This window comes from Equus przewalskii, chromosome 20, assembly GCF_037783145.1.
Source record: "Equus przewalskii isolate Varuska chromosome 20, EquPr2, whole genome shotgun sequence".
Taxonomy (NCBI): Eukaryota; Metazoa; Chordata; class Mammalia; order Perissodactyla; family Equidae; genus Equus; species Equus przewalskii.
Window position 1 is genome coordinate 30,682,261 of NC_091850.1, and position 14,053 is coordinate 30,696,313.

General features: G+C 42.3%; 1 protein-coding gene across 1 annotated transcript in view; it reads left to right on the forward strand.

Moving 5' to 3' along the window:
* The window catches only part of ADAMTS12 (ADAM metallopeptidase with thrombospondin type 1 motif 12), a 315,216-nt gene that overhangs the window by 109,953 nt on the left and 191,210 nt on the right, over positions 1-14,053 (forward strand). Inside the window, 1 exon segment of the mRNA XM_070587073.1 lies at positions 1,735-1,885. Within this exon segment, the coding sequence (XP_070443174.1) occupies positions 1,735-1,885 (151 nt within the window).

Below are 14,053 nucleotides of genomic sequence, written 5' to 3' on the forward strand. Positions count from 1 at the left end.
CTGCATGGAGTGTGTTTCCAGCTCTTTTATTGCAGTCTGGGCCTTGTCAGTTCTTCCTGTCCAAGAGGTTTTTCCTCAGAGAAAGATACTGAGAAAAGATGTTATGTCTCCCAAGAAATATCAGCAAATTTGAAGTCAGATATAGCCGCGACTGGAGTTGGCAGTTAAAATATTACCACTCTGTGTTAGTAAAGCAGTTTGCATGGCACGTGTCCAAGCTTCAGCTCACTTGATTGTCCTAACAACCCAATAAGGTAGCAGGCATTACCTCCATTTTACAAGGTCACACCTCTTTTTTTCTGACTGCCAGTAAAATGTTCCTTTTTTTTTCTATTCTCCTTGTTATTAAAGATATCTTAAAGTCAGTAATCAACATAGGAAGCCAATTATGAGGTTTATGTTAAGATCTGGTTATATCACTGGCTACAGTGAAGCAAACATTTTGGAAAGACACCCAAGCCAAGGGCTGTGCAATGGAGAACATCCTCCTTTCAAGGAGCCGCTCTTGCCTCCTGACTGCAGGGGCTGCACAGCTGGGCTTCAGACACATCTGCAGAGCAGAGCAGCCAAGCTTTTCACAGTTTCCCTAAGTCCCCCATGTTTCTAGGTTTATTTTACAAGCTTAATGTTTATTGAAATGCTGTTTTGACTCTGGAGACCCTAATACAATGAGATGGCATAAAGTCTGAGATCCGGAAAGAACCTAATGATAGATAAGACTATAAGCCATGGCTTTTTCTAAGAGCTTTGCATATATAAACTCATTTAATCTTCACAGCAGCTCTTGATTATCCCCATTCTTCAGTTGAGAACACTGAAACTGAGCAAGTCCTTTGTCCAAGGTCACAGAGCTAATAAGTGGAGGACCTGGCATTTGAACCCAGTTTAATTCCTCAGTCTAGGCTCCTGATCACCTCAATGTGATGCCTTAGGCAGGTCATCTAGGGCAAGACCTTTCCATTGATGTAGAATTCAGATCCTGAGAGTTCAGTCCATCCTAGGAGATCACTGGCAAAGAAGTTTTCTAAGCCCCTCGAATGACACTAAGAAATTTTCCTCAAGAGAAAAGAGAGTTGTAGGATATACCACTTCTAGACATGACCTCCAAAAAGTTACTCGTCGCATTCTCCAGAATATCCAGATTCCCATATCTGTGAAATGAGAGTGCCCTCTTCCCCCTGGAAACTGACAGAGGGCTTTCCACTATAGACTCCTGGAAACTCAGCATCAGATCAAGGACTTAGTGTTATATGTCTTCATTTTCTTGAGAGAGAGTAGCGTTAAACACTTCAAGTCAAATAGCTGTGTGAACATGTACTGGGCTACCCACATACAGGTAAATGTTCTGAGAAATTGTCAGTGGATGTGGAGTATAGGTACCAACTCCATAATAAGCAACTGGGAAACACTGGCTCTTAATTTAAAATTCATAGACATCCAGCGATGGGTTTTAGGGGGGATCCATGAACCGCAAAGTTGTGTGCTTTGTGCACTATTTTCATTATAGTCTCAAAGGGATCCATGACCCCACACATTTAATAACTGTGACTGTAAAGACATTTTCGTAAATTGTTTATGTGTAGCTCTTCTGTGAGATCAAATGACAGACTATGAAAGCAGTGGTTTTAAGAGTTTTAGGGATCATCATGATGGATGTAATTTTCACTTTACTAATTTTCTTTGCATAGATAAAGAATTGACTCAAATAAATCTTCGTACTGAATATTTTTACAGACTGGACTTTTCCATCTACCACATGGAGACTTTTTCATTGAGCCTATCAAAAAGCATCCACTGGCTGAAGGAGGGTACCACCCACACATCATTTACAGGAGGCAGAGGCGGAGAGTTCCAGAGATGAAGGAGCCAACCTGCGGATTAAAGGGTATTGTGACTTAAATTTCCTCACCACATTGAGAAGTTTGTTCTGTTCTTTTATTGTTTTATTACAACATGACCTGTTCTTATTCAAATGTGCTAACTCCTCCCCATTCTGTTGCCAGAAAGTCTATACCTTTATATAAATCATTTCGCTTCTCTGTACTCAAGTCTTTATATTCTTAATGGGAAGGGAAAAAAGTATCTCCTACATCTTTGCCACATTAGTTGATGATACTCATATGATATTCACAATGATGAATTGATTTTTTAAAAAAAACTTCTGACTCCCTTAGAGGAAGATAGTTTAAAGACAGCGATTTTCAGTATCAGCAGTGTTATAATACACTAGCGTGGAATATTGCTAGATAGCTTGTCATATCTGCATGTGTAGGCAGATTTAAATGTTTGATGATGCTGATAATGATGTGTGAAGAGAAACTGAAAAAAAATAGCAGCGTGTTATCAGATGATGAATTCAGCTAGGCTTCTTTTGGCTGCATTTGTTTATAGTTCACTGAATATCATCCTTCTCCCTATGCCCTGGGAGTGATCTGAACTGCTCCTCTCTGCCTTGTACTCAACAGTTTCAGGTGGTTTTCATAGATAAACTGACCCAAGTTAATTCCTTGTAACTCACACATTCTCTTTAATGGGTAGGAGGTAATAGTCTATGCATAAAGGGCCACCAGAAATTGGGACATCTTAAATATTGTATAATTTCTCCTTTCCTCGGAGTAAAAAATAATGGGTCAGGGGGACAGTTAACAAAAGGAATCCATAATATTATGTATATGTCTTAAGGGTTTGGAAACCATGGACCTTAAGGGGAAAACAGACAGATGATGAAGGAATTAAGGAAGATGGATTCTCATAAGGATTTGAAGGGACTCAGAAGAAGGAAAGGAGAATGAAAGGAAAGGACAAAGGGACAAGTAATTTCTCTACAGACTTCACCCAGACCCTATAATAGATGGTAACTTTCCTGGGAGTTCCTTCTATAATCAGCAGAGTAAGATTAAACAGAGTAAGGAATAAGAAATAATGTTTTCCATACACAAAAATGGACAGCAACTTAAATTCCTTAATGTCAATAAGCTATTGCAACTTTATCCTAAATTATGTAACTTGCTGTCTCAATCTCCTAGCAAGTACCAAGAGAAGGAAAGAGACACATTATCTGGCTGGTTTGATAGATTATGGTACCAATCTAGACAACTTAGTCTCAGTGTGGATTTTCAGGACCGTGTTTGTCACCAATCCAATCACCTGAATAATTGCCAAATTCCTATTACACATTGGATGATGGATGACACTTTGTAGGTGTGATTCGATGTTTTTTAGATCACTAGGGCATCACTATGGTAGAGAGTTACTAGGGCAGTGAGTGAATTTGGCTGGATAATTGCTCCTGTGGGCAGAGTTGCTCTGTGAAGTGAGCTGGGCTATTCCTCATCCACCCACCTTGAACACCTTCTCTTCCTTATAACTCCCCTGTTGAGATAGAGCTGATTAATGAGTGGAGAATGGCACGTATTTAGTCATAAAGGCAGAAGGGATGGATAGGAAAAGAATGAGGTTGATAAATGTCGTGTGCTACCATGAAAACTTCTCTCAATTAACTCCACCTTGCAACAGTTTTTGCATGGTGAATTTCTCCAGATACACCTTCTACAAAATACTCTCTTATACTTGCTTAAAACCTCACAATGTCAGAATTGAACAGCTTTGTTGGAAGGACCTTTGAGAGTGCCTAATGCAGCCTCTTTCTTTCACCAAAGAAGTAATTGTGGCTCACAGAAGGGAGTGAATTTTCAAAAGCATCACGTAGTTGGTGTTTAGAATACAACCAAACTCAGAAATCATGGTTCTGTTATATTTTGGGCTCTGTACTCCCTCTTGCTTACCCTTTAAGTCTTCCTAGAATATAAACCTTGTTTCATCGACTACCTCGAAAGCCCCATTAGAGTAGGAACCCCCTCCCTACACAGTATGTGACATAGTGTTAGGTGCAAAGTAGAAATGTAGTGAATCAGGGCTGCCAGGTGGTGTAGTGGTTAAGTTCACCTGCTCCCCTTCCACAGCCCTGAGCTCGCCTGTTTGAATCCTGGGAGTGGACCTACACACCACTCATCAAGCCATGCTGTGGTGGCATCCCACATAGAAGAACTAGAAGGAGTTACAACTAGGATATACCACTATGTACTGGGGCTTTGGGGAGAGAAAAAAAGAGGAAGATTGGCAACAGATGTTAGCTCAGGTCCAATCTTCCTCATAACGAAAAAAGAAGGATGAAGGCTGACACAGTTACACTTGAAGCAGGTTGAATAAAAATTGCCTTCACACCTTTAAGTGCCCCTGATTACAAGCAGATGCTTAAAAAAAAAACAGAAAGAAATGCAGTGAATCATTGAAATGAAACTGAGTGATTCATAGCTAAGTAGATGAAACTAGAGTATACTAGCCTCTAGTCTACATAACATTGATAGAAAGAAAAAAAATGTACATTTCCTAGATGTTGAAGAAATGTGTCAGTTGTTTGTTTGTGATCACCACCTTTCCTAAGACAATAAATGTATTCAATACTTAAATGATAGCTAGAGATTCAGGAATAATCTAATATGCTGTGAATATTCTTAAAGTATAGATAACATTTGGAATTTAAAACTCTTGGTATATTGAAAGGTACTTGGTCTTGCTGAGCCAGGCAATTGCAGTGTTCTGATACCACATAACCCTGCAGAGATGAAGGAATTAGCTCACACTAGCCATGTCATTAGCCAACATTAAGGTACACTCCAAGCTTAGGTCAGTTGGTGTTGCGAGATTGAATTACTGTGATTATATCATGAAAGATCACCTTGATTTGTGTAAAGCATTCTGTCTTTATAATGCTCAAAGCAGGAACACTCTTGTTATTGAAAAAAGATGTAATTTAAAAGTACTTCAGGACTGAAAATGTATCAATTATTTTCCCCTAAAATGTGTCCCTTCACTTTTCTTTATTTCCCCATAGAAAGGTGCCCAGGAATTTCACAATAAGTCCCTTATCAATATGGCCCAATGTAATTAAGTCCTTTTTTTTCAGGTCTTCAGTGTGATGCTATTTTGTTATTGATTTGATCAGTTTGAACTGCAATTTCTTAACCTGTTTGCTAGTTTTGTTTGCTTTTCTTAGGCGTATGTTTGCTGAGCCTGCCAAAGTTCTTGTTTTCTCCAACTTTCTGAAATCCATGTTAAATGGCAGGAAAATACAGCTTGCCTGCATTAAGTCTAGAGCAGATTTAAAAACCCCATTTTATTGACAATGAGAAGCTTCTTTCTTTTATGTTTTTTTGGGTGAGTGTATCACACTGGGACTTGAGTGGCTGTTAGATAGAAGAATCTGAGGGAACAATAGTTTTAGGAAGCTGGAGAAGGGGAGTTAACACTAGTCAGATAGATCAGGTGACAGTAGCTACAAGGTCATCTATGACAGAAAGAGGTCCAGGCAGGTAAGGTCAGAGGTTGGGATTCCATGCATCAGGACTCTAGGGCAGAAACAGAGGATCTGGTTCCTGGCATGCTTTTTTGTGTTCCGAATTTATTCATTCACTCAATAAATATCTATTGGATATGTTCTTTATGCCTGGTGCTCTCCTAGGATCTGTGGGTGCAGTTGTGAGTAGGATATAGTTCTTGCTCTGAAGAGCTGACAGCCTTGGATTTAGGACATTAGTAGGGATCCAATCTTGGTTTTATCTTTATAATGCATGGTAAAAATGGAATCTTAATGCATCTCTTCAGCTTTATGTTACTCTGCATTATCTTTGTGCCAGGACATGTAGCTATAATTCATTCATTTTCTCTGCCGTACAGTACTCTGTTATATGAATCTTCCACTCGATCCAGTCTCCTCTGAGTGGATATGACTTGCTTCCAGTTTAGGGCTCTCATACATGATGTTGCAAAGATCATTCTTGTATATGTTTCTTAGAACATAGGTTCATAAGATTTTCAAGAGTATATACATAGTATGTGGAATGAAATTGATATCTCATAGGATACATACATCTATGACTTTATGAGATCATGCACAGTTGCTTTCCAAAGTTGATGGTAAGAGCAGTGAATGAGAGTTCCCATTGTTCCATATTTTATCTAATACTTGGTATTCTCACTTACAAATTTTGCCAGTCTGGTGGATATGAAGTATTATCCCTCTATGCTTAGTGTTGAAGTTACAACATTCTGTTGTGAAGTTAAACTCCAAATCTATGGCTTGTGGCTATAGATTCTCCATGAATAGTTTTCTCCTGTGTACCCAGAGTCGAAGCCCAGAGAGACAAGTTTAGGTTGGCTTATTTGTTTGTTTGCTGGTTCACTTTTTCACTTAGTCTCTAATCTGATTCTTTTCCCTAGGAAGATTCACCTTGAGCTAACATCTGTTGTGAATCCTCTTCTTATTCTTCCTTTTCTATGTGAGCCGCTACCACAGCATGGCCACTGACAGATGAGTGGTGTGGTCCTGCATCCAGGAATCAAACCCAGGCTGCCAAAGTGAAGTGTGCTGAACTTTAACCACAAGGCCATTAGGGCTAGCTCACTAATCTGATTTTTTTACCTCTGTAGGTCCTAAACTTGCCTCTTTTCTCCAGAGCAAAAGTAGGGAGCAGCAGATGCCCCAGGACAGCAGCTAGCTCCATGTATCAATCAGGGTTCAGCTGAGAAGCAGAACCAGTAGGAAATATGTATCAAGACATTTATTGCAAGAAACTGGTTTATACCGTAGTAGGGGCTGGCTAGGCAAATCCAGAATCCACGGGCAGGCTGTCAAGAAGGGCAGGCTGCAAGTCTCAGGCATAGGCTGAAGGAGCTCTCCATGGGCAGAATTTCTTCTTCCAGGAACCCTCAGCTCTGCTATTAAAGTCTTTCATTTGATTGAATCAGGCCTACCAAATTATCAAGAATAATCTTTACTTGGAGTCAACTGATTATAGACTTTAATTACATATACCAAGAACCTCACAGCAACACCAAGGTTAGTGTTTGATTGACTAACTGGGGACTGCACCTGAGCCTAGTGGACCCATAAGAAAGGTCATCACACTGCATCTTTTGCTTTTCTCTCTGCTTACTTGTTTTACTTTTTCTTTCTGGCCTCTGAGGATTTTCCCTTTTTTTATGCTTTAAGCATTGTCAGAGGCTAAATACTGGGAGAGTTTTTCAGAATACCTAGTCCACCACATTGCAAGAAATCCAAGTCTTGAGTGGATTTCTTATCTAAGCCCTTTTGAAATTTTTGAGTTGCTCTTTAAATGGCATGTGCAGACATTATTAAATATTAACAAGTGTTACATATTATAATCACATGAACAATAGCTCATTAGAATGAATTAGCATATCAGATCACTAATCTGGTGTAGTGTGTATGGGGCTTGTTTATAGTTCTGTTCTGATTTCATGGAAATTCAGTTGGTTAAAGATTCTAAATGACCACCATACTCCATATTGCATCCAAAATGGACTATTCGTTTTCCTTGGCAAACAGCGAGCTTTCTTGGTACAGCCTGCCTGAACTTGTCTTGAATTTCTTGATTACCTGATTACCTTACGATTATAGCCACTCCGCAGTGATCCGTGCTTTGCATTGCTGTGAGGTAGGTACCATTTTAATTGTTGTTCTATACTTTTTCATTTTTCTTTTAGTGAGGTGGCATATTGTTTTTAATAATATACTTTCAGAACTGGTTGGGAGGATTGGGAATGTGCTTCAAGCATTTACCAGTGAGAGGGATGAGAAGATCATTGGAGACAATTTGGGGAAATACTTAATGTGTGAATGTATGGGAAGATAAAATGGTAACCCAGTTAGTTTTGTTTGCTTAATAAAATCCAAGATCAAGACTATGGGAACTCAAGGCACCAGACCCCTCAGCATAGTTGCTTTGTAGCTCTGTGATCCTCATTGATCCAGTCAAAAAAGCCTTTATTCATTAACCTCACCATAGTAATTCTTTTCTTTGCATTTCTTGGCACTTTACGGTTCTGTACCATGTTTCTTCATCATTTCAGGCATATAGGTTCCCACCTCCCAGACAGGAAACAGCTTCCCTAGGAAACATGGCACCTGCCTGTTGGCCCTCCTCCAGGATGCTCTGTGCTGAGCACATGCTGTCAGAGTGGCCAGGGCTGCACTGAAGTGCAGATAAAATTTGGAAGGACAGAGGACACCGGGGAGCGGATCCTGAGCTGGGAAGGGCATTTGGATCAATATTAGCAAAGGATCAGTTTCCACCAAAAGATGCTTCTCTTGTAGGACAGCAAGTCCTAATTCTGAAGAAGTGTTGTTTGAGATGTTCGCTATGAAGCTCTTCCCACTGCTCTAGAGGGAAATGTACAAGGCATCTCTATGAGTAGTAGCTCCCGACTTTGCCCTTGCTTGTTCCTGTGCTCCCACGTGCCTTGCGTGGGACAGGAGGAGGCTTATTCTATTGTGACCAACCTTCTGGCTTCCTCCTGCTGCCTGAGAGACCTGAAATAGCGGCCTGATCTTTCCATCTTACTCTGGTCTGCTCACCATTGGAGCCATCAATAGCCCTAACAAGACAGTGATATTGCCCCTAAAAATTGAACGACTCAACTTCTAGCTTCAAAGCTCTGTGTGTCAAACGAACACCTGGTGTGGTTTTTCTTCTTTCATCTGTGTCTTCAATCAAGCCACGTTACCAAGTCCTGTCATTTCTGCCTCTTAAATAGTTTTCTAAATGGTCTGCCTTTCCCCAGTGCATTCATGTGCTTCAGCATCATAGCCTCTCACTTGGATTACTGCAGAGCCCCTTAACTAGTCTCCCTACCCTGGCTCTCTCCCATTAGAAGTCAGAGAAGTATTTCCAGAACATAAATCAGATCATTTCTCTCCCATGCCAAAAGCCTGTTAACACACCCGCAGTATAAAGACCCAGCTCTTTAATACATTTTAGGAGCTCCTTCTCTGCATGACTTTTGCCTGTTTCTCCAGTTACATCTCTTATCACTCAAAATATAGCCTGTGCCATCCTGAACTAGTCTTTGTTCATCAAGGAAGGCTTGCTTTTCATTGCCTCTTGCCTTTGCACTTAGAGTCCTTCTGCCTGAAACTTGTTCTCCTCAAATGCTTTACTGAGTTCCTTCTGTTCATCTTTAGGACTCATGCTTGGCTTCCTCTAGAAAACCCTCTTGATTGCCCCTCAGGCTGCATTAGATGCTTCTCCTGTGACTCTTAACATCAGCCACTTCCCCCACCACAGGCTTTGTCATATGATGGATATCCGTCTGTGTCCTTCTCTAGGCAATAAGCTCAATGAGGACAAGAATCATGTCTGCTTATTCACAGGTGTGTCCACAAGATCTGGCAGAATTCCTGGCCAGAGTAGGAATAAAAATATTGAACTTATAAGTATTGAGCTTACTGACCATCTATGATGCCTTTGGCATCTTATTGGCTACTTGTATTTTACCTATATGGATCAGTTTAATCCCTGAGCATACCCACACTTTCCAGAAGAAATTTAGTGTATACTTGGATGTGTCGCTGTTGAAGAGGAATATGCAAGAGACAAAATGTGGCAATGGATGGGACTTGTGGCCTGAGGTTGTAGCTGAAAGTGGCTTCTTCAAATTCTGATTTTAGAAAAAGAAGAGGATGGATGGATGGTTGGATGAATGGATGGTCAGACAGATGGATAAGAGAAGGCAAGTGACATTCATTTTCTCAACAGGCTCTTACCCTATGCCAGGACTGCTCTAGGAACTAGGAATGGAATGGCGAACCTAGAATTGACCCAGGCAGCGATGTAGAGCTGGAGGCGTGAGAGGGCCATCAGGTAGGGAGGAGCAGGGTGCTCTCTAGGCAGACAAAGAAGAGCAGAGGCCTTGGAAGATGAGCAGGCTGAGTCAGTCGGCCACAGCCACACTAGCACACCGAGTGCTGGTCTCTGAACCTAGAGCACAAATAGTTTCCAGCTTTCTGTGGGGAGTGGGAGGACACATTCTCAGTCAGTCCACTGGGCAAATTTCTGGCATCCTGTCAGTCTCATTTCAGGTGCTGCTCCTTGTAAGTTCCCCTCCCCGACGTGGACTGCTCTAGGAGGACTGAGCGCCCCTTGCCTGAGCTCACTGTGCATCTTAATGTGGCCCCTGGTTGCCTTCTAACCTTTCCTCTTACCACTCTCTCCCTCCTTCCCTGCTTTCTAATGTTCCTTGAAGTGGGCTCACCTCCGGCCTTTGCACTCACTGTTCTCTCTGCCTGAAACACCCCTACCCCAGATTTCTTCATGGATCATCCTCTCACACTATTCAGGTCTCTGCTCAAAATCACACAATCAGAAAAGCCTTCCCTGACCACTCTCTAACTTAGCTTTCCTTTGGTCACTTTGTAAACCATTTATCCTGCTCTATTTTTGTTTTTAGAGTTTTTTTTTTCCTTTTTCTCCCCAAGGCCCCCTGGTACATAGTTGTGTATTTTTAGTTGTGGATCCTTCTAGTTGTGGCATTTGGGACGCTGCCTCAGCATGGCCCGATGAACGGCACTATGTCCGCACCCAGGATTTGAACTGGCTAAACCCTGGACCACCAAAGTGGAGCGCACAAACTTAGCTACTACAGCCATGGGGCTGGCCCCTATCCTGCTCTGTTTTTTTTCACAACACTTGTCATCATCTGATGTTATTTTATCTATTTATTGGTTTATTTTCTATCTTCTCCTAACTAGAATGTAAACTCCTTGAGAGCAAACACTTCCTCGCTTTTGTTCTCTGCTGTATCCCCACTGTCTAGGACAGAACCTGCCATAGTGAGCATCCCGTAAATGTTGAATGAAGGAATGAGGAAATAAATGAATGAATCTCAGCTTCATCAGTGATTATCCTGTTGACCTTGTATTCTGTTTCCACCACTAGACTCATCTTTGTATCATAAGTGTCAGGGACACTTGTATCCTAAGTATCAACCCCAATGTCTGATGCATAATAATTGTTTGTTTGGTAAGTGTCTGTTCACTGACTGAGTGAGTGATGTTTGTTTGCAGTGGGATCCTGCCCTTGTGAGTAGACACCCATCTCACCTGGGCTGGGGTCGAAGCATTCCAAGAGTGCTCTGAGTCACTAAGACATAGCAAATGTGTTCTTTTGGCAGCAATGTTCATTTATGTATTTGTCCCACAGCTTGATTAATGCCAGTGTTTGGGAAAACAAATATTCCCACCCCTACACAGTCCCATTTCTGTGCAGCAGCTGGAAATCTCATAAATAACCATAAGATGGTTTCTTTATGGGGAAGGAAGTTTACTTGTTAGATTTGAAATCAAATATTTGAGGAAATTATCAATGCACTTTGTGCTCTGGATTCTCTCCTCCAAAGACAGAAAGCAGCTCCCTGGAGTACTTTCGGAGCCAATAAGCCAAAGATTAGAAAGTTCCAAAATTTTTTTACATTGGTTTATGTGTCGTTGATTGACCTTCCTTCCTTCATGAAAAGTTTGGTACTTTCTATGGGCCAGATACTAAGGGACACAGCTCTGAACATGCCAAGTTGGACCTTGTCCTCGCAGACTTACAATCTAGTGGGAGGAGACCTTAAACAATAATTATAAAAATAGTATATATGAGCATTGTGACGAATGCTGTAAGAGTGTACAGCAGAGGAACTTGATGTGATCAGGAGGGTTGGAGAAGGCCGTCCCGGGATAAGCCATAGATCGGGTATAGATCTTAGGGAGCCATTTACCCTGAGATCACTTCTGCAGACTATCCAGCATTTGAGGAATGGTATCTGTTATGGATTGAATCGTGTCCCCCACAAATTCGTATGTTGAAGTCCTAACCCTCAGTACCTCAGAATGTGACTATATTTGGAAATAGGATCTTTAAAGAGGTAGTTAAGTTAAAATAAGGTCATCAGGGTGGGTCCTAGTCCAATATGACTGGTTTTCTTAAAAGAAGAGGAAATTTGGACATAGTCGTGCACAGAAGGAAGACCATATGAAGACACAGAGAGGATGGCCATTTACAAACCAAGGAGAGACGCCTAGAACAGACCCTTCCCTCACAGTCCTCAAAGGAACCAACCCTGCCTACATCTTGATCTCAGACTTCTACCCTCTAGAACTGTGAGAAAATAAATTTCTGTTGTTTAAGCTACTCAGCCAGTGGTACTTTGTTATGGTGGCCGTAGCACATTAATATGGCATCCAGTCGTTAGCCTACCTGCACCGTGATCCTCTAGCTCTTTCAAGCTATGAGCGGTTAGTTATTGCTGTGTGAGCAACAAAAGATCGTACACACATCAATAAGATCTAGTCAGGGCTGGCTTCATGGCGTGTGACGAGTGCAGAGGCACAGGGCCATACTCAGAAGAGTTCTCTGCTTAGTGTTTAGTGCTCTCTGGTAGCCACCTTGAAATTCTTAATGATTTTTTCTCTGACTTGTGCTTTGTAAGTGAAGTCTGTTGGGATGACGGAGCATGTGCCAGGGGCCTAGAACCTTAGTCCACACATGGTGTCGCCTCTTACCACCTCCTTGCCTTCCAAGGATAGGGTCTCTGCTACTTTCTCCCTAGCCCCTTGGTGCCCTGGTCCCACCTGGCCTCGTACTTTCCATGCTGACCCCACTATCACTGTGACTCTGTCTGGCGCAGTTACCAGGTCACACCAGTGAGGAAAGGTCTGGGTTCCTCGGCTGTGCTCCACCCCTGGGGGATCCCAGGCACACACATGGGGAGGTTCAGGATTGGGTGCATGTCCCACAGTGACTTGGGTTGAGGCATGGCAGTGGTCCTCCCCATCCCAAGCTGGCGTTTGGCAGGCAAGTTGGAGGGAGACTGCTCATCCTCCTCCCATTTAGGTACCAGACATATCCTAGCACGGTGTTTGCAATTCCTTGGGGGTTGCCCATCTGCTCTAGGTTTGGGTGGTGGGCTGTGGGAAGGAAAGATTGACTTCCCTGCCCCTGGCCAGGGTCTTGCCTTTTCATTTTGCACTGCACTCTGAAAATCATGTAGCTGGCCATCGGTTTAGAATTGCTTTGCCTGCAAAAAATTAAAGTGACTTTGACACATATTAATGACACGCCTGAGATTGCTGTATAATTAACCATAGATGGAAAGCAATTATTATTAATCATTGTTTTTAGTTTTGCTCATATATAGGCAAATGAGTTTTACATTTTTCTTTTTCCGTGGTGGAGTTTAGAGAAAATTGGACTGGAAATCGGGAGAACCGTGTTCTGTGCCACCTCTGTCATTCTCTGACTTGGTCAAGTTACATGAACCACAGCCTCCGTTTCCTCATCAGTAAGATGAAGGGGTTGGGAAACCTTTGTGGATTCTTTTAGCTCTCATGAGTCTGTTTCTGTTTTTATTCTGCCGTATCTAGAAACAAGGCAGTGTTGACATTCTTCATTCATACCAGTGTGGTTTAAGACCTGTCAAGTGTGTTTGTACACACCGGCATTTCACACTTAAAAGGCGAAGATCTTGGCCCGTCTCTCCTGTATCCCCGGGGCCTGGCTCCCGAGTGCTGTCTCCTTCTGAGCCTTCTGCCTCCTTTGCATCCTCGCCCCATCCCAAACTGCCGTACCTAAAGCTTAGAAGCACAGGCCGGTGCTCCCTTCACCCGACTCCTGACCCAGAAGGGCCAGCCAAGACTGGTATTTCAGGGGCCGCTAAGCTGAGGTGCAGAACTTCAGAGTCTTCAGTTAGTGCAAGTGTCTGGTCTGTCATCACGAGTCGTAGCGTGGAAGGGAAGAAGTGGCAGTCCAGAAACTGAGTCTGGACCCGAGATCCCAAATACCTGGGGAGGGATAGAGATGAGTGTGATGTTGTAGCAAGATTAGAGGGCCTACTTATCCAGACATGGCTTCATGCTCACACACACACGTGCACACACACACACATTTCTCTGGAAATTTAGTGCTAGTTAAAAAGACTGCATATATATTTGAGTGATGTCAAATACAGTGGGGCTATTATTCAAGTTCAGGACCTCATGTTTTAGCTAAATTCAGCTGGAATGGGGTACGTGTGTATGTGTGTATATGTCTATGTGTAGGGTGTGTGTGTTTATGTGGTGTATGTGTGGGTGGTGTGTGAATGTTTGTGTGTTTATGTGGTGTGTACGTGTTTAAACACACACATCACACCCTGTAGGCTCCAGGAGGTA